Genomic DNA, 21,838 nt, shown 5'->3' on the forward strand with positions numbered 1-21,838 from the left:
GTGCACTTTCTGGGCTTAGCACAACACTTAGCCTGATAGGTTTGCAAAAGATTGTTGTAAGTAATGATTGGCTCAAAAACATATAGCAATTAAAAGATTATGCAACTGTCAATGGAAGATATGACAAAATAATTGTTTCCCATTTGTTTAACCACTTCATGAACTGTTCATCCAAATTAATATTCAAATACTCAAGTACTCATAATGGGATTCTGTGAAAATTTATCAGTATGACTACTTGTGTGCAAAGATTAACTTTATGCTTGTATCTAAGTATTTTGTTATTTCACGCAAGAATGTTCATGTTTGTGCAAGAGTGGGCATTAAGCAAAAAAGAAAACCTGGGTTGTTGTTTTTTAGGGACCCAAAAATAAAACCATTACTGTTATTATGAACCTTTATTAAGCGGCTCACATTTCAATATAAATCACACTAAAAAGATTTTCTTTAAAAAAAAGCTATTTACACTACAGTGCTGACACATTAAAAAGAAAAAAAATGGTATAAATAAGCTCTATGGAAAAGCCTGGAATTGTCAAAAAGAATTCTGGCTCATCATACAAAAAATATATGTTAAATGTCAGCTCTACTCTAAAACCTACAACTCATATTTAAAGACTTCTTTATGTTACACCTGCAGTGTTTACAGTGCATCTGGCCCTAAGTGCTTTGATACTTTCACAGTTATGGACAGGCACTGAGGAATGTTACAAAGCTACATAAACTATTTTCTGTAACAGATGTGAGGGCAAGTAACAAACTTACCTCACAGAATTTAAGCATCTTTACATTATTATGTCATTAGGTTTTAAAAGGAATTTAAAAATGTATATACAAACAATTTCAACACAAAAAGTCCTCTTCTCTCTTGCCATGCAGACTTGAATATGCTGGACTGCTCTGTCTTGTGTCCTCCAGATTCACACGATCCTCCAGGCACAAGCTGTCCTGCAAGTCTTTGTCATCAGGTTCAAATTCTGAGTCAGTTTCAGACTGAACATGATCCAGCTTTGCATTAACATTCTGATATTCCATGGCATTTGAGGCCATTGTCTTTTCAGGAAGGTTAACTTTAATTGGTTCCTCTTTAATCCAGTGAGACGCAGCAGGATCAGGCTGTGTGCGTGAAAATTCCTGTTTTACATATTTAGTGTGCAGATTGCCTAAAAATTTGGTGTCTTCAGAGGAATTTTTGATTTCTGCATGGATTACACTGTCAGTCTGAAGTCCTGTAATCAAAGATGTGGGCTCTGTTGGTGGGCCTTTCTCATGGATGGTTTTATGGTCTCCTTCTGAGTGGTACAGCTTGAGCCGAACGTGCCAAGCCAAACTGCACACAGCTGAAACTGTCTTAAACTGATGCACAACATTCCTTGGAATAAAATAAATATCATTATCATACAACTGAATTCTGGCATACCTAATGCCTTCCCTTCGTAATTGGTTAAGTTTTGCATCATCCACCCATTGGACACACTAGGGAGAAAGAAAAGAAAAATTAAGAACTGTTGTGAATTAAAAAATAATTGTAGTCAAAGATGGTTAATCTATCAGGAAAGGTACCTGTGAGAGTGGAGGTTCATGCAAGTCTAACTGCATTCGTTGCACTACTTCTAAGAAATCTTCCGCATGAAAACAAATTACGTCTTTGGTTATTCGAGGTTGTTCCACCCTGAGCAAGGGGGAAAAAATGGAGCCATCAGGCTAACTTGTTTACAAATATTTTTAACACAAATACTTTGAAAGTAGAAGAAGGGTGCTCTTCCATTCACAGCAGCCTTGTGCAGAAGTCCAAGACCAGCTTAAACGACTGATATTTCTATACATGTAGTAGCAACAATGACTAACATCTATCAGTTCACCTCAGCCAAGTTTGCTAGAGAAAGCATAACAAAGCAACGCCCCCACTAAGAACACCCTTCCTCATTTTTTCCAGTGTGCCTGAAAACCAAGAGGTACAGTAAACATATGGGGTTGAATCTAATGGTACATTCTGTGAATTCAACTCAGAGGCTCAGTGGTAGAGCCTCTGCTTGGCGTGCAGAAGGTCCCAGGTTCAATCCCTGGCATCTCCAGTTAAAGGGACTAGGCAGGTAGGTGATGTGAAAGACCCCTGCCTGAGACTCTGGAGAGCTGCTGTCGGTCTGAGTAGTCAATACTGACTTTGATGGACCAAGGGCCTGACTCAGTATAAGGCAGCTTCATGTGTTCATGAGTATTCAACTCATGGCCAACACAGATTTTTTAAAAATTCTAGCTTTCTACTTAAATAAAACATACAATTAACTTTTTCGACACGCCAATTAACAATTCATTATAACTGCAAAGAAGCTCACATAACTGCTTTTAAGAAACAAAAACTCATATTAAAAAGCAGCATATTAATCAGAGGGAGAATTTGACAACTGATTCTCATCTATGACACTTCTGTTCTAAGGCACTGTGATCATTTGCTATAGAGGTCTAGACATTTTACTTAACATAGCAACTTAAACTAATTCTGACAACGGAAGAAAACTATGAAGGGGGTAAAGTATGCATTTTGAGTGTACAACACATGTATTATCTTCTCAACTGTCATTGCAACACTTCAATTCCAGAACTCTATTACCCCAGTCTGATTACCAATTAAATGAAACACCAGTGTGGATCATTTCCAAAAAATTGATACGTAACTGGAACTCACTAATACCAAAGATACTGCCTATCTGTTGCTGCTACATCAAGGTAAGAATACAAACATCAAGTATATGAACATGTACACAGTTCTGAAATATAAAGATAGCAACATGGAGCCCCCAGGTCAAATCTGACCTCTCCACTTGCCAGTCTAGAGGCAAGAGTCATCTATGGATGGAGCACTGATGGAGCAGTATTCTATTATGTTCCAGCCCTCCCTAAAGTGGTCTCTAGTGTAGCTATTAGGAAACTCATGCAGGTACGATCTGATGTTTTCCCAGAATAAGCTGGCAAATACATACCACTCTCCACAATGCACTGCCTTTAATACTCCAACAGCAGCTGTTGTCTGTCGTTCAAACCCTTGTCCTATGTGATCTGCATGGGCTCGTGTCCTGTCTTCAAAAAGCATTTCACGAGGCTCACTAGTACGAGGTAGGTACTGCAGGTTTTTTATTTCATTGGTAGTTCTGTTTTAAAAAAGTACAGATGTAAGCCCAATTTCTCCTTATAGCTTAGTTTCCTTCATAAGCCATTTTGTTAGCATGCAATTACAGTATGTAGAAGAAAAGGAATGCTAAATTTAATTCCTTTTATTTAGATTTATAGGTTTCATAAATTAGACCTCTGCCCCACGGCTATTACATAAACAAGGCAGCAGGATTCAAACTCTGTGACAGTGTCTGTCCCATCTTTAAAGACAGATCAAGGATATAATGATAGCTTTATCATTCCAAATTCAGCTTATGGATGATGTTTTAGATATGAATGAAACTAAAAAGCTCAGATGTACCCTAACAAAATTTGCCAAACATGTCACAGGAATTTAAAAAGATACACAAAACATAGGATAATCTTAGGTATCCCCTAATGATTGCCTGAGCTGCTGGCATATAATGGAATGTTCAGAAACACTTTAATTATGCAACTGTTCATCACCACCACAGAAGAACTATGGACAGGAAGGGCTGCATGCTGTTGATGAAAAAGGCTGCAGAACCTAAATTGCTAGACTGCAGAAGGGAAGAGAGCAAACCTCTAATTTCATCTCTTGGTAGGGGAAAAAAGACATCACCCAGGTTCATGCCAGAGACATCTCACAAGAAAGGATAAAGTGTCCACACAGCAGGATAAAATCAGACCCTCCTCATCAAAGACATCTTTTGCTCTTAATTTTTATGTCTAGTCACTCTGTATTTCCATCTGAATATCTTATTTCTGTTTTGAAATCTGTTCTAATAGATTTTGTTGATATATTTTGAAGGCCTATTACAATAAACAATGAACTTGAATTTAACATACCTTTTCCTTTTGAAAGGTGACTTTGGCATGTCTGCCACAGGTATCATCTGTTCTCCTGGACGCACCCACATGATGGGACCATCATCACTATCTTTACGACTCTCTAGTTTCAGACTAGAAAGTGTCCCCCATGGCAAAGTACACTAAAAAGTTATTTTAAAAAAGAACCTGAGATTATTTTCAAGCACCATTATATTCCACATTTTAATTATTTACAAGAATTAAAATACTTCATTACATTTGGAACCAAAACAGATGTCCATACATGTTTGGCCTTGTTACAAAAGAGAGATAGGCAACTTCATCAGTATAGAAGCTCACAATTTTACTGGAATGTAATCCTGTTATATTCATGAGAACCTCAAACTATTCCTAAGCCTAATAATTCCAATGTTTTTGTGTGCTAGACTGCAGTCTCATTATGAAATTAGCAGCCTCACATATGAAATACTTGATTCAGCTCTTGAACAAGAAAATCAAAGGAAAAACGAACAGATGTGTGTGAAATTACTTATTTGCTTCCACATTTGATTTTTTTTTCACTGTCAAATTTTTGCCATAATAATTTGGAACTCATCTCTGCAACCCTGAGTAAATGAAATGTGCTTCTGTTTAAATAAAAGTCAGGCACTTCAAATTTAACAAGAGGCTAGGGATGACGCAGTATCATATCAGGGGCATTCCAGCTTCAGAATAGCTTCTTTCCCCATTTCTTTCTTACTTTTAAGAAAGGTGAATTTTCCAGCTTATCAAGGAACTCTGGAAAGTAGTCTCCTACTTCCTCGTCCACTGCTCCAACCAAACTGATTTGTCTCATTGGGCCAGCTCTATATGTACCGTGGGAATATGTTCTTTTTACCTGAAATAAAGTCATTGAAGTAAAAAAGGATCAATTAGTTTGTACTCAGATTTATTTACCAAACCACTTTCATTCAAATACTAAATCTTTTTGTGAAATATCAACACAGTTCTCTGTTAACAAATCAATTTTTTCGCATACTACATTTATATCTCTGGGAAATCATTATCGCTTGTGTAAGCAAAAGTGAACATAATCCTATTTTGCCATTTAAATACAAAGCCATATTCAGCACAAAAATACACCATACATAAGAAGATGGCAATTCAGTGAAAAGTAAAGGGAAGAGCAGGTTGCTTACCTGTAACTGGTGCTTGAGTAGTGATCTATGCAGTCGTACTAATGGGATTTTGCACCTGGGCAGAGCAACACCCTGAACTTTCTATTGGAGCTAAACTAAAAAGGACTTTGGAGACCAGAGCCATTCAGCTGTATGAGGAGGATGCTAATGCAAATGCCTTAAGATGCTCAGTTGATCCATAGAATGATGTAGAAGGCCAAGAACATACATAGGTTGTGGGGAAGGACAGATTGTGTAACTGCACGGGCGACTAAAAGTTTTCATCCTCATGGTTTCTGTGCAGGCAAACTAACTGGAGAATGACAAGTAGACTTACCTGGAAAAGGGAATAAGTGATATCAGGAGAATAAAGAGTTCAGCACTGCCCAATAAAAGATAGTGTCAGTTCTGGCCTGAACATCTAAGACACAGTGCTACACAAAGGAAGATGGACTACCGAATTGCTCCCCAATGTATGTCTGGCAGGGAAACACCTCCATCAGAAAGCTCTGGATGTAGAAGCAACCTTTAATGCACATGGTCAATCAGTGGTAGGGAGTGAACTGTGCACCCGTTCATAACAGATACCACCAAAAACCAGTGGCTCAAGCACTGAGGACATTCTTTGCATGCCCCAACAGAGAGCACATGAATAAGTGAGGGTCCTCATGAAAGGAAGCAGTCCTATTAGCATAGAAGGCTACTCTCTATAGCCATCTACAGAGTTCTTTCTGTATCCCTAGATGGGTTGGTTGGCAGAGAGGTAAGACAAGGTCCTGGTTCAACTGAAAGTTAAAAATTACCTCTGGAGTGAACCAATGCCAGGAAGAATGGCCTCATCCCAAAGAAGTAAAGATATGGGGCTACGTAAAGTTCTCTTGCTCCCCTTGGAAAATTTTTGCAACAAAAAGCTAACATTTTCAATGTCGCAAGCTGTAAGGGAAAATTGTTATAAGATGTTTTACAGATGGTATTTCGCCCCAAAAGATTAGCAAAAGATGTATAAATCTAATCAAGCAAACTGCTGGAAATGCTCAGAAGCAGAAGGAACTTTCTTTCATCAATGGTGGATGTGCAAAAAAGCCCCCAAAGTTTGGAAGTTAATACATAAAGAAATCCAGGGCATGCTGCATACAAATTTTTGACTTAAATGCTAAGTACATGCTGCTTGGGATAATTCCAACCCAGATTCAACCCATTCATAAAGAACTTTTTCAATAGGCAACAACAACCGCGAGAATTTTGTTTGCGATGCATTGGAAAGATAAGAAAACACCAGAGCTATCAGAGTGGATCATAAAGATGCACGAGTTCACAGCAATGTTGAATCTAACAAGCTTGCTTCGAAGAAAGTCAATTGATGATTACAAGATGAGGTGGAAATTGTTTTTTGAAAGATTTGCATGACAAAATGTATTTATAAAGTGAATGACTATGTTAGATGCAAATAAGAGTTGAAAAGTGAATGATTATGTCAGTTGCAAATAACAGTTGAAAAGTTATATAATTCAGAATTGATGACTATGTGTCATCTGGGGTTGATTTTAGAACATAGATTTCAGCTAAAGTTTAAATATATCAAACATATAATAGTTTTTAAGTATATATTAGTCCTTAAGTAAAGTAGGCTGATCTGTGATATGTCTGGAATAGCAACGAAGTATTGTGAGTTAAGTCTTCTCCCCTTTTACTCATGCTTTGTACTTCCGAGGGTGATAATATTTGGGGGTAACAATGTGAAAGTGGGCTATTATGGGTACGGACACAGATTGGAATATTATTTTTCCCTATATGCTTTTCCTTCCATTTCCTTTCTGTACCCTTCAAAAATGAATTAAAAAAATGATGATCTTTAAAGACTGAGACTGATTGGTTTGAAGGGGCATCTCATAAATTGGGACCGGATCAGATGGAGACAAGCAGTGTAGTTGCGGGGAGGACTAAAAGCTGAGAAAGCCTTTAAAGAATTGTTTAATCAGAGAATGAAGGGGGGAAAGTACCAAACTTGTAAACTGTGAAAGAGCTGCCACATTAATTTAGGGATTATATGCTGAGTCTCAGGGAATATATGTGGGAAAGGTACTGCAAAACGGGGGGGGGGGGAGGTTAAGAGGATCCCAGGCCCAGGATCTAGCAAAGATGCAGAACTGATTCCATTTAGAGGTGTAGGAATAGTATGCTCTTAATGCGATGAAGCCCTGCTGAGAATATAAGAACTGGGACAAGTTATTCTCCAAGCCATTAGTGCAAATGATGCAACATCTGGGTACAGTATCTTGCCATGGTATTATCCGTCCTGCAGAAGATGGCCAAAGGTTGCCCAGAGAAGTGTAAGAGAGCCATGAACTATGACTCACACGATCATATGGGGTAATCAAGATGCAGTATGAGTTTTCCTGAACGATATTGTTGAAAAAGTCCTTGACGAAGGATAGAAGGGAAATGCATAGAGAAGCCTCCCTGACCAGAGTGCCAAAAAGACGTTCCTGAGGGATTATCAATGTCATCCTGCCTTGCTGTAGTACCTGGGGCATGATGTTGGTGATCAAGGCAAAAGCATCTTCTGATGGCCAATTCCATACAGCAAGGACTAGATACACATAAGTCAATGAAAGAGACCACTTGAGGGCTACTTCTCCTTACTTGCTGAGATATTTGAATGGCTATTGGGGTGATCTGATGATATATGCAACTCTCTCAAAGGTGGAGAGAGGGACAGCAGCCTCCCTGGTTTACATAGTATCTTGACAGTGTTGCCATGTAATACTGAGAACATCAAAGGGCCTTGTGGATTGCTGAAAGCTCCAGAAAGTTGGTGTGTGGATCCAATCCAAAACAAAATGGCATCTTGGTGATCTTCAGCGCCATGGTCGTAAAGATGTGCAGTGCTCCAAAAGGCATATATTACTGGACAATGTGTCCCCACACTGTAGATACTTTTTGAAGCGGGACTGCTGTGCCATAGAAGAAAAAGAGAAAACTGGAGGCCAGATATAAATGGGAAAAGGTAGATCCACGAGTAAGCCTGGCTCAAAATTACCAAAAAAATACAGTAGAAAAATCCCAATGACACATCCATATCAGCTGATAAGAAATGAACAGAAAGAGGCAGCTCTGCCTGTTCAGGCGCATGCATTAGTGCTCTCTCCCTTGAGTTTGGCAGGGCTAGCCTCCACATTTCCTTCTAGCTTAGTTCTAGAAGGTTCACAGCTTTGCTCTGTGCGGGTGCAAAATCCCATTTGGACATCTGCACAGAGACCAGAAGAAAGAAGCACAGAAAATTTTAGAAGCAACTTATGTGCAACAAATAGCTATATTTTAACAATGCTACAACTCAGTTGGAAGAGAGAAGATATCTGACCTAGGCCAAAATCCAACAGGTGGAGAGTTTTAAATATCTCAACATTACTTTTAATTATAACCTTAAATGGGCAGTTCATAGATCCAGGATTACCAAACTAGGGAGAATCTCTTCAAACCAACTGATGTCCTTCTTTCTTTATAAGGGTAACCAGTATGTCACCGCCGCAGTTAAGGCATTCCACTCCAAAATCTTACCCCAGATTCTGTACGGTGTACCTATCTGGGCCAATGCGTTCAATCAGGACTTAGAATCCATTCAAGCTAACTTTTTTTAGAAAAATTCTTGGTCTCCCTCGCTGCGTCTCTTATTATGCTATTACCTCTGAACTTGGTCAAAGCTTGTGTGAAACCAAGGCATGGCTGCTAACCATTCGTTATTGGCTTAAACTGTTTTTTAGAACAGAGCGTGGTTCTCTGATGTCTCTGCTGCTAAAAGAACTTCATAATACCTTCTGGGATTGTCTAATTCTGTCTAAAATAAGATCATCTGGAGTCTCTGTGGAAGACCTGGCTTTGACTACTGAGGCCCATATTTTTTAAATTGTTAAACAGCGTTTCTTGGATATGGAGCGTCAGACGTTACTCCCCACTCAACCCTTGGTCTGCTCCCCAGCAATGTTGGGTCTCAAGAATTTAACCAACAATATTCCCCATTATTTTCACACTTTGGACATCCCACCCCTCCGCAGAGCCTTCTCTCTTGCTAGGGTTAATGCCTTTCCTTCAAGGATGCTATATGGAAGGTATCAACAAATACCAATCCAGGAAAGGACTTGTCCCTGTGATACCTATTCCCTGGACTCAATTGATCATATTCTGTTGGTCTGCCCTCTATATGAAACACCCCATGGGAAATGGTTAAAAAATTGGCTTCTTTCCAAATATCACCTATCTACACAAGCAAAACGTCAATTTTTATTAAATGATTCCGATCCGGAGGTTACTGTAGATGTTGCCAATTTTCTAGTGGATGTGATGAAAGTTCAAAAAGCCCAAAGTTTGTAATTTCTATTTTAGGAATTTACTGGCCTATATTTTAATTTTAATTACTGCATATTTTATGTACCTTCTGTAACAATTGTAATTTTACTTATGCCATTAAAGGTTTTTCATTCATTCATTCATTCATTCAGATATCTGACCTTTAATCATCTCTTCAGGGAGATACATAAAAAGAGAAGCAGAAGGACAGAGTGCTCCTTTCATGTTAGAACAATTTATGGAAAATGTCACAATTTGTTCAATAAAAACTGAATAAAATAAAAAAGCTACACCTTACTTGAAAAGCAAGTCTGTTCCATATATCCTAGAACAGCAAAAAAATTGAAATAAAACAGCAAAAAAATTGATTACAATGCTTGAGCTAAGTGCAGCAAGGAATTAAGAGAAACTGATTGATGTTTATGCACTAAAGCTTAATCCTTTTCCTATTAGGAGAAAAAAGGTAGCGTCCGGTATTTATATGAACTCTGTATGTACATCATAGACTCTTTGATTTTTCAAGTCACACATCAAATGGCAGGATCGGCTTCACAGTACACAAACATACACTAGTGGCCAATCTATTCAATGGTTCTCTCAATTTACCAACCAGTAAATGCTTCACTTAGGACAGGGGTCGGCAAACTCATTAGTCAAAAGAGCCAAATATCAACAGTACAACGATTGCGATTTCTTTTGAGAGCCAAATTTCTTAAACTTAAACTATATAGGTAGGTACACTGTTTATTAACTTAATAAACTTTAATTAAAGTTTTAAGTCTTAAACTATAGGTACACTGAATAAAACTTGATATCATACTTAATAATGATCTTTTTTATTGATAAAAATTAAATTGTAAGTCCCTGCCATTTTCCCCTCCCCGTCCGGAGTCCTTGTCCGGAGGCCTGGTCTACAGCCATAAAAGCCTATTGATAGACCTGGCCTCCGGCTGAGTCCTATTGGGAGGCCAGGTCTACCCATTGGCTTTCCTGGCAGTAGACCTGGCCTCCGGAGGCCCATAGAAACCAATGGATAGACCTGGCCTCTGAAGGGGGACTTTTTCCCCCTCCTCAGAGTCCAGGTCTACCGCCAAGAAAGCCAGTGGGTAGACATGGCCTCTGAGGAGGGAAAAAAGTAAGTAAGGCATCCATAAAATTAAATCATGGCAATGACTGAAAAACACTGTACATTTTCCCCATCTGCATTCTCAAAACTCTGCAGGGGGGCTTATTGTTGAGTTGTGCATCTGAGTGGCAAATCCGAGGCAAAACCTCCCATTCATAAATGGCCAATAACCCCCCATGCAGAGTTTTGAGAATCTGGATGGGGAAAATATGCATCTGAGTGGCAAATCCAATGCAAAACCTCCCATTCATAAATGGCCAATAACCCCCCATGCAGAGTTTTGAGAATCTGGATGGGGAAAATGTGCATCTGAGTGGCAAATCCAACGCAAAACCTCCCATTCATAAATGGCCAATAACCCCCATGCAGAGTTTTGAGAATCTGGATGGGGAAAATGTGCATCTGAGTGGCAAATCCAAGACCACCTCCTCCTCGCCGCCGCCTGGGCTCCTTCCTACCTTCCCTCAAGACCCGACCCAGGACTGCCCCGGGCGGGCACTGACGGGCCCCGCACCCCACTTACCTCCGCGCCCGGGGAACAGGCGGCGCAGCGTGGCGGAAGCACGGCGCCGTGGATGGAGCCAAGCCACGGTGCCAGGCCGAGCAGGGAGGGGCGAGCGACTGGGGCCCCGACAGCCATCCCCGACGGGAGGGTGGGCCGGAAAGGCATTCTCCCAGCCAGCATGCTGGGGCTGAGAGGCGAGACCAGGAGCGACCCGGGGCAGGGCAACGCCCCTGCGGGCCGGCATGCAGACGCTGACGGCTCCAGCACCAGGCGGCCCTTACAACAAGGGAGAGGGGAGCCAAAGCGGGGCGGCCTAGAGGAGGCCCCGGGGGGAGGTAGCTCTCGGGCCGGCCAGCCGGCGGAAAGACGGGCCCGGATGGACACCAGACAGCCCCCCGACCAGACCACCCGCTGGAGAGGAAAGGGGCGGGGCTGGAAACCGGGAGGGCCCTTGGAAGTTCGGGGAAGGTGGAAGGGGCGGGAAGCGCTTCAAACCCCCGCCGGCCAGCTGGGTGGGACTGGAAAGAGCCGCACTCAAGGGCTCAAAGAGCCGCATGCGGCTCGGGAGCCGTGCTTTTGCGACCCGTGACTTAGGATATTGTACATTTATTTTCTTTCTTGTGCCTCCCCCCAAAAATCACAACGGTAGCAGCAACAACCACCTAAATTCACACATGACCAGAAGTGGTCACTTTTGGTTGTGAGGTACCACCCCTCCTTCCTTTTTTTTAAAAAAAAAACATGAACATCAAGTGTCCAGGCAAAACCACTGAGTTGTGTACATGCTGGCATCATATTCTAGATGCCTAGAATTTTCCAACATTATACTTATATTCAAGTTAATATTTCCCTCATTTTAATTTTGATTACATTCTACTAAATGTAAACATTCAGTACCATCTCGCAAGTATCTATCACCATCAGATGTTTTAAAAGGAGTGATCCTTAACCAGTAGTCATATAAATACTGGCACCCCAACACACCCCTCAAACTTATAAACAGGGATTTAAGTATGCCTTGATTTAGGTATTTATTATGACTTATATTACGCAAAAATAATCAGAAGTACACAATGATAATTTTAGCAATATATACATGAAAGCAATATATACATGAAAGTAAAAATCTGATCAGGAAAAATAAATAAATATTATTGAATTATGTTGTTAAAAAATCAAAACACTACATGGAAATTATTTTATTGGAACAATATTTGTAATAACTTAAGGAACAAATAGCATGTTCTTCCTTTGCATACCTTAAATTTTAGAAAAAAAGCCAAGGGCTCTGAAAACTGTAGGTACACTCATTTTAATACTCCAGAAGAACCATGCGTGATATGCCATGGGTGTGGACATTATTAATAGAAAATTTAAGCTTTGGTTTTGATTTGTCTAATACTGCCTTGGCAATGGAATCCATTCAATTGTATTTATTTTATGAAACTACAGATCTTTAGAAATGGAAACTCTTCCACACAAAAATAAGACACTGAACATTTTCCCCAGGAGGTTTCTGCTCCACATCTCTGCCTACAAAAATATGTTGTTACAGAAATACTACCATTGTCTATTTTCCCTGTGCCAGGCAAAAACTATATTTTAAATCCCTGGGGAAAGTATGGTTTCATTCCTCTAAAGCCTTCTATTATTTTGTTGTGGCTGGGGCCTTTTAATCATTGTCTTTTTTAAACCTAATTTTTACCCTGTTACTGTTTTAGTCTGTGCCTAAGATATTTATGGCAGTTTCCATTTTTACTGTCTGTGTTTTATTGTATTTATTGTTCATATTGGAAACTGCCTTAAGCAAACTGAAGGTCTTCCAGCACACTATTTCCTTGGATGCAATAACCTTAAAGTGGGGGTATTTTCCTGAAATTACCAGTTTTAAATATTGAAGACTGTCAGTTTAACTTACTAGTTTAACAACATAAAACACATAACTTATAACTTAGCTAACATAGCAAATTGTATTATTTATGGAAATTAAAAGTATAAATGTCTTATGTTTTCTATAACTACACTGGATCCAGCAAATTAAAGTAACTGCAAAAAAAACTCCGCTTTCTTCCATTTAGCCTGGAAGATGGCACAAATCCACATACCTTGACTTGGCTGATCTGGCCACACGGGCTTGGTTGATCTGGCCTTGAGACTAGAGTACTGTAACACACTCTACATGGGTCTGTCCTTGAAGTCAATTTGGTAACTCCAGTTGATACAGAATTCTACAGCTAGGATACTATCACAAGCTAGGCTGAGTATGCATATAATAGGCATTCTGCAATCACTCAATTGGTTATCTATCAGCTACCAGGTTCAATTCAAGGTACTAGTTATTACATACAAAATCCCTTGGACCCCTGTATGTGCAGGACCGCTTCTCCTGCTAAGCTCTGCTGCAACACCATCAGTCATCTGAGCAAAGAGTTCTAAAGGTGGCACACTGCAAATGGGTAAGATCAACAGCAGCTTGTACATGTGCATTCTCTATTCTGGCTTCCAGGTTGTGGAATACCCTGCCTGAGGAGGACAGAAAGGCTCCCACATTTCTTTTGTTCCGCAGATTGTGTAAAACAGAATTGTTCAGAAGGCCATTTTCATAAAGGGAACGGAGCTGTAGTACAATGGAATGCTTCAGAAGAGTGCTTTTTACAAAAATAACAGGATTGTAGTCTATTCCAGTTTAGTCTATGTATTATTCTTGTTCTCATTGCACTGTCTTCTACTTTTGTAATTCCATCTTCCATATTTAGATCTCTGCTTTCCTAGCACTCAAGTTTATTCTATGCAAAAAACTGCTTCAGAAAAGCAATGGTTTCCTTTCCTGCTAACAGCTCCCACCACCCCAAGCCACATTACCCAAGAAAACCATTTTTAGTGTCTCACATCCTTCACTCTTATTTTAATCCACTAGTTGGGGATATATTATCTGCATTTTCATTTTCTAAATACAGTAGAAGTTTACCTTGAGACCCATACAGTTAACATTTTTAGCCATTTCCAATGGTACCTGCTGACATCCACATAGCACACCTACAAATGAGATCTGTAAACAGATGTTTCACATTCTTAAGATTTTAGATCACATTCTTGGTTTATTCTTCAAGTTATGATTTTTCATAGTGTCAATTTTAAACAATGAGAGCTAAGATTACTAGCAAAGTTATTCAGCATAAATCACTTATATATTCTGAAAGGAGGATGTGAATGGGAATGACAACTGCATGAGCAACACTGGCTTGATGGACTGGTGGGCATGTACAGTACATTCCTCCTTCAGCTAGACTCAGCATTTGTGACCACTCCTATGAGAGCAAACAGAGGAAGTACACAAGGCTTGACTTATGCAGCTCTCCATCTTGTTCATGTATCTGGGTTTCTTTTTGTTGAGAAGGATTTTAAGATATCATTTATTTTCCTTTAACATGACAAAAACTAAATTTTAAAAAGGAACTAAATTTCAAAAAGGAAAAATTAATACACATAACACATTAATTTATGGCATTACTAACTAGGTATGGGCTTTGTTTCTAATTCTTGACCATCCCCATTTTTAAACTGATGTTTCATACATTTCAAGAGTTGTTTGTAGTCACTTTTTAATGACGACAGCCCTGACTGAACTTTCTGCTGTGACTGCTTCATTCTCCAAGCTGCCTACTTGACCCCCCCTCCCTTTCCTGCTACCCAAACCATCTAGCACTTGCAGTTATGTCTGAGGGTGGGGAAGGTTATAGGAAGCCACCAAAACAGGCTTTAGTTTTGCTTTTAGTTCTTGAAGTACTTGGAAACAATTCCAGGTAAAGTGTCATTTACAAATAATGCTTCTCTCGCTTTTAAGAATTCCATGGAATGTGACTGGGCAAGATTCTGCCAATCCATTTTGCACTTTCCTCAGACAAAAACCACACTTTAGCAGAACAGCCTCTTGCATCAGGAGAAGGCACATTGTACTAGGAAAAGGAGCTGCTGTTGGAAGAATGAATCACCAGCATCCAGCCCCATATGCTCGCTAGTAAAATTCCTATTTCACTCTAATTCAGACTAAATCACTTTTATCAGTTAAAAAATGGCATTTACCAAACAAACAAGCTTTATGGACTGACGAAACCAAACTTTCAAAAATTCACTGAGTGCTGCCCTTTGAATACAAGCACAACCCACAACACCCCATTTGCAGATCTACTGTGTTTATTCAAAAGGGAAAGTACTGTGTTAAAAAAACACAGAAGGCCATACATAAAAACCGATGACCCCCACACAAAAAAGAGGCGAGTCAGGAAGCCAGGGGCATCCTCTTTCAACCAATCTTTATTTTCCCAGTTCCCCCTCAAAGCTGCAAGCTCTCAAGGACTCCATTCTCACAGCAACCATGGTCTCTCGTGTTGCCTCTGTGTCTCTTACCAGTCCAGGTGATCTGCAGCTAAAAAGCATGAAGGAAGGGAGTGCATCTCATAACTTGGTTGCAAAGGCTGTTTCCAGCCCCCCCCCCCCCCCCGGGACACTCCTGGACCCTTCTCTGATGCTGAAGAAAGCAGCTTAGCACCATGGTAAAAATGTATTTTACCATCAACACATGATTCATGACCCCGTTCTCGTGGTCTCTGCTGACCTCACCACACTAATACACACATCTGTAACCTCTTGGTTGAATGCTACAATGAACTCTATGTGGAACTGTTCTATTAAGAGTAGGTTTCTTTTTTCATACCCCGCTTTTCTCTACCCTAAGGAGTCTCAAACACATTCACTTCCTCTCCCCACAACAGGCACCTTGTGAGGTAGGTGGGACTGAGAGAGTTCTGAGAAAACTGTGACTGGTCCAAGGTCACCCAGCAGGCTTCATTTGGAGGAGTTGGGAATCAAACTCGATTCTTTAGATTAGAGTTGGACACTCTTCGCCACTACACCACACTGGCATTTGATTAGAAATGGGGCATTTGATTAGAAATAGGCATTGACCTTTTAGTTTTAAAGGTTGTTTTCCCTTGAAATGTACTTGAAAGATAATTTTTATTGGGTTGCTTCATGCTCATTTTTATTCACTATATTTTTATTATTTATCTGTACTAATGGCCTCCAAACATCAGAAAGGATATAGATGCATAAAGTAAATCATATTGCTCTTGCAACATAGTAAGAAGGTTTCTGCACAAGCTTCTCACTTGCCTCCAATTCCTCCAACTTGTAAAATTCAGTTCAAAAAATGGGGAAATGTTTGAAAAAATCACATAATCAAGGAACTCTCTAGCATGAGAAAAAGATGAAAAGCTTGTTTCACTTTATGCCACTTCCATTTTCTGAAGTCCACAGATCTCATTGTGGAAATTCAAAATAAGCAGATGTGGATTTTTCAAATAATGATTCTGATTAAATAAGTCCTTGAAAATAATAGCATCTCAAGCTTATTACTTACTGAAATTTGGCCTTACATAAACCAAATATGAACAGCTAATCTGTGTTTATAGATAGTATAACATGTTAACAGTCCTATGTTTCTTTGAAGCAAGACCAGGGTTTAAGGCAGGGGTGGGGAACCTTTTTCCTGCCAAGGGCCATTTGCACATTTATAACATCATTCGGGGGCCATACCAGGTGTAGATCTCCGAGTGGGGGGGGGGGAAAGGCTAGGGTTGCCAGGTCTCCGGCCACCACCTGGAGGTTGGTAACCCCAGGGGAGGCCTGGAGGGCGTCGCCGCTCCCCCGGCCCTCCCCCCTCCCAGGCGGGAGGGCAGCCAGCGGTGGGCCCGAGCAAACGAGGCGCCAGGGGGGCGCAGTCCGTGGTCAATTGTCAAGGGAGGAAGGAAGGAAAACAGAGAAAGAGGAAAAGGGAGAGAGGGAGAAAGAAATGGAAAGAGGGGGAGAAAGAAAATGACCGAGGGAGACAGACAAAGAAAGAGACAGAAAAAGGGAGAGAGAAAAGCCTCCCCGCCCCTACACACCCACACGCCGGCCCCACACGACCTGGCCCCAGGCTCCATGCCCTCCCCCCCCCCAAGTCCACAAAAGGCCCCCCGAAACCCGATCGGCTCCTGCGCACATGCTGTGGCGCCAGGAGTTGTGGGCCTCTTTCCCCCCTCCCTCTCGCTGCTCAACAGCCGACAGGCAGCGAGAGGGGCTTAAAGTGTGCCCTGGCGGCTACAGGGGGCAGCCTTGGGGGAAGCATCCCTTCTTCTCCTCTCGACGACTAACAGCCGTCAGTTGGTGAGAGGAGGTCCAAAGGGCGCCGGAGCGCACCTGCAAGCCGTGGCCCCAGGAACACCCTCAGGGAGGGCTGCCCTGCCTTGCCCCTCCGCGGCAGGGCCCTGGAGCTCCCGAGGGCCACAAAAAATGTCCTCGGGGCGGCATACGGCCCCTGGGCCTGAGGTTCCCCGTCCCTGGTTTAAGGTGAGTGTGGACATGACTGTGAGCTTTCCATGTAGAGAATGATGAAGCAATAATCAACTTCCTAATACTTTTGTGAAGTGTTAACTGCTTATATAAATATATTGCTGTTTCTGAATTACATGACAGAGAATTATCTTGAGTGTGTGCTCTCTCTCAAATTAATACATTTATTCTGTTCCTATGAAGTCTGTTTACCTTTTCTAAGCTCTGCTGGATGGCTAATGGTCAATATCTTGTTTCCTACATCGGCCCACTAGAAAACACACAGAAGACATACAGGCCACAAGCTCCTCCTTGCTGCTGCCCCCATGCAACTGGCACTCAGAGGTATTCTGCCTCTAAACACTGAGGTCCCATTCAGTCATCATGGCCAACAGTCACTGAGAGACTTCTGAATTTATCTAGTCCCCTTCTAAAGCCATCTAAGATAGCAGCTATTGCTACATCACATGGCAGAGAGTACCACAAGTTAATTTCACATTCTAAGTAGTACTTTCTTTTATCTGCCTTAACCTAGCACCCATCAATTTCTCTGGTCCTTTAAAAAACTGATGTTATGCTTGCTATTTTTCTGTCCTGATGGTGTGTGTGTGTGTGTGGGGGGTGATTTTATTGGTAAGTTGCTAATTATTGTTCAGAGATTTCACATTGGGGTACCTTTGGAACCTTCAGGAATCTACGCCCATCTACACCCAGTGACTTGTTAGTCTCTCATTTGACAACTGGCTGTAGAACTGGTCTCTCCCCAACTCTATCTGATTCAGTTCTTCAGACATTCTCCATTAAAAAGCTGTTCTAATGTAGAAAACCAGCCTACAGTGAGCACAGATGCTAAGAATTCACTCATCTTCTATGTAATCTCCCTGTCTTCCATTAGCAATTCCTTTCCTAAGAGTTATCTAGGGGTCCAATAACCTCCCTGCTTCTGATATATTTGAAGAAATATTATTGTTGTAATTATTCGTAGCAAAATGCTCTTTATCATCTCATTTGCCTGTCAGCTTACATTGGTTTGCCACAGCCTGGGCACCTTCTTGCTTTTCTTGTTTAAACAAGACTGGCACTTTGTAAAAAAAAAAAATCATCCTTGCCTTTTATGGTTTCCTCAACTCTGCTGGTTAACCGAGGTGGTGCTATCTTAGTGTGATTTACCTTTTCTAATCTGGGGCATACATTCAATCTAAGCTTCAATTGCTGTAGGTTTAAATAGCTTCCCAAGCAGCCCAAGTGGTGACTTGGAGAGCAGAGCCATGACAAGATAATGCTTCTACAGAACTGGGGAAATGTGCCTTTCACCAAAAGTGGAAGGAAGCTTCCAGCTCAAGCCCTGACCGAGCAGCAGGTGGAAGGACTAGTCCGCACAAGGCTACCTGCCACTGCTGATGGAAAACTGGTCTTCTTTACCTTTCAACTAATCCTCTTGTTTTTGAGATGTCGTTTCTTCAGGAATCCAGTGTCAAAACTGAGTTCTTCTATTTACATAACTGTTTAATTGCACTGAGGCCACAACTGTTTCAACAATGACTACCTCACTACCAGGTTCTGAGCATCATCTGCCCTCTAGCCAGTCCCATGAGTGTTACAATGCAGGAGAAATTCACTCTCTTTGTCATGACTAGAACTACTCAGTCAGAATGAAGGTAGCTAAAGCCACCTGTTATTCAAACACAAATAGTAAAGCTGTTTTTGTTTACTACAGTTGATGGCTTCCATTTTCAACCTTTTATTTTTTTCTCTTTTACCCAACATACAGAAATTAAGATATAATCAGCAGCTTACAGCTCCATCTCTAATATGGCATAGGGCAATATCAGTAATAAAATAAAAGCACTTTAAAATTTAATGAACAGAGAACAGTGAAACTTGCTACACAAACGGCTTTACATAATATATTCCATGTAGTTAAAGGAGTAAAGTTTAGGTTTGTCTGTCTCTCTGCATGGCTTCAAGATTTCCAGAAATGTTACATATCTAGTGGTGCTGGGCTATATACAAAATGACATTTCCTACACATCTGAAAACCAAGGCACATAGTTTTTTCTGAATTAAAATTTTACTCGTATACGCAAAAGATTTACCTTTAGTGTGTGTAAGAACAAGTATTGCCCATGGAGGAACCCACCTAGTTTCCCTGAGAGTTACTGTTCTAGGCGAGCTGCCTCAAGAGTGGATAATTCTGTTTCTTCTTTGCATCAAGAATGGTTGGAATGCTCAGTAATGTCCAATGTAATGGACCCCACAAAATTTTGTACCCACAGTGGAGGCTAACTGAACTTTCATGCCAACTCTATGCAGTATTATTACAGTGTCCAAAGAAATCAATGGGCTCAGACTGGAGTTACTCTGCATGGGATTGTACCGATTGTCTCCTTCCAAACAGTAAATCACGCAGAGATTCAGCATGCAACTGCATGGATGAATAATCTGGGTTTACAGGAGCCTTTCACTATTTTATTTCTTGCCGCACAGTATCATACCTGTTCACACACACAACTAGGGAATTATCGCTGTAAAACTGTAAATAAGTAAAGACAGCTTCTATTACTCAACAGCACTGTACACAAGTGCACAGTAACATCTGATGTTTAAATAAGCTACTGTTCTTCTGTTTAAGAGATATCACTTATATAGAAGAAACTGATGATAACTGCACACACAGTTTTTGGAGAGTAAAAATATTAAATACTTTGAGAGTAAAAGATAACCTCTTACCTGAGCGTGAAAATTTGAAATAGTTGTCGTCTCTATATCTTTCTTTCCCAAAATCTCCATTTTCACTGGTGAATTGGGAAAATTAATCGAAAAGTAGTCTAAAAAGTCAGGTAAGTAAGTAGCTGCCCCATGAACAATACCCATTACATAGTAAGCTGCGCAGTTTTCATTTTCACTAAAAACCAGACCCACAAACTCTTCTGCAAATCTCTCCATCTCCACAGGAGACAAGTGGGAGAGTTCATTACTGTAGGCATGGATAACTGAAGCACCTCCATTAGGCTGGTGCTCAACATGAATGAACTGTTTGAACTCCAACGTGTCCAACCTTTTGAGTGTATTCTGAACCCGTGGCTCCTTTAACGAGACAAATGGAAACTCACTGTTCTCTGGTATCTTGTAATCAGAGTCCTTCTTGGGATCCATATTTTTTCCACTGAAATCTTTAAGATGATTATCAACAATGCCTTTGGAGTCTTGATCTTCAACATCAGAAAGCAATCCTGAGCAGATGGTCTGAATAGATTTACTATACATTTTTGGACGCTTCCTTTTCTCGCACTCTTTGTGTTTCTTTTTCTTTTTCTTCTTCACTTTTTTAATCTGTAGATCTTCTGCACTGCTTTTTGGTTTCTCCTTCACACCTGTTAAAAAGGAAGAAAGATATTTTTAATTTTTTAAGACTACAAAGGCACTCTAAGAAAAAAGATGCAGCATTGACCATACTCCTGGTATGAGATAAGACTGAACAAGTACTGTCACACAATACACCCCAATTCCTAGTAGCAGCATGTGCTGCAGTGCTAGCTGTTTTATGCATGATCACTTATTAAGACTAGCCACATTCAGAAGTTTGTCTGTTATGAGCAAGAATGCCATCTGTTCTTGTGCTCATGCAGCTTTGCTACGTCCTACCCCCATGAGTAGAGCAAGACTGAAGTCTTCCCATGGTTTAGAAAGCCTTGAATCAAGCTCCAATTTGTCACAACATCCAAATGCATGTACCTGGACAAATGACATATTATTTCCTTGGTTTAATCTCAATTAAAAATTCCAATTTCTGTGTGTGTGTGTGGGGGGGGGGATGGAATCAAGTTTCAGTTTGTCGAAGCACCTATATTTGGACAGCATGGTAAACTGGGGCTTGATTCAAGGCTTTTCAAATTGGGAAGCCTCCAATCATGAGAGGAGGAGGGCACATGAGCACAAGCCTTGTTAGAGTCCATCACAAGAAGAGGTTTGTTATGACATGTGAATACATCAAGTATAGCACAGCTAGAATTCAAGCTTGGCTACAGTATTAGACAATGGATTGTATATTGGAGATAAAATGAAAGAGGAAGCAGATGCAAGAACAAAATTTATCTTCCAGTTAATATTTTATCATCTTGACTTACTGAGGAGTTAAAGAAGTTCACAGAAAAAATAGACATCTACCTTTCATTATTTGCAAGCAGCACAAATGCATTAAATCAAAAAGGGTGGCTACATGAGCAGAAGACACTTCAGCTTGGACAAAGGAGAATCTGCAATTTCCAACAAATTCCCCTTCCTGCTGCAGTGGTCCATGACACATTCCACATCAAACTGGAGGGGCCCCTGAACCTCTGGAAAGCCAAAGGGGGTTGTTAATAGGAAACA

General features: G+C 40.7%; 1 protein-coding gene across 1 annotated transcript in view; it reads right to left on the minus strand.

Moving 5' to 3' along the window:
* Positions 1-213: 213 nt before the first annotated feature.
* RSBN1L (round spermatid basic protein 1 like) overlaps positions 214-21,838 on the minus strand; it is a 41,444-nt gene continuing 19,819 nt past the window's right edge. The window contains exons 3-8 of the mRNA XM_056846711.1: positions 20,198-20,841; positions 4,703-4,840; positions 3,982-4,124; positions 2,982-3,149; positions 1,564-1,672; positions 214-1,476 (exon numbers count right to left, since the gene is read on the minus strand). Of these exons, the coding sequence (XP_056702689.1) occupies positions 844-1,476; positions 1,564-1,672; positions 2,982-3,149; positions 3,982-4,124; positions 4,703-4,840; positions 20,198-20,841 (1,835 nt within the window). The 3' untranslated portion in view covers positions 214-843. The remainder of the gene's footprint in view (positions 1,477-1,563; positions 1,673-2,981; positions 3,150-3,981; positions 4,125-4,702; positions 4,841-20,197; positions 20,842-21,838) is intronic.

The sequence above is a fragment of the Euleptes europaea genome, chromosome 3 (assembly GCF_029931775.1).
Source record: "Euleptes europaea isolate rEulEur1 chromosome 3, rEulEur1.hap1, whole genome shotgun sequence".
NCBI lineage: Eukaryota > Metazoa > Chordata > Lepidosauria > Squamata > Sphaerodactylidae > Euleptes > Euleptes europaea.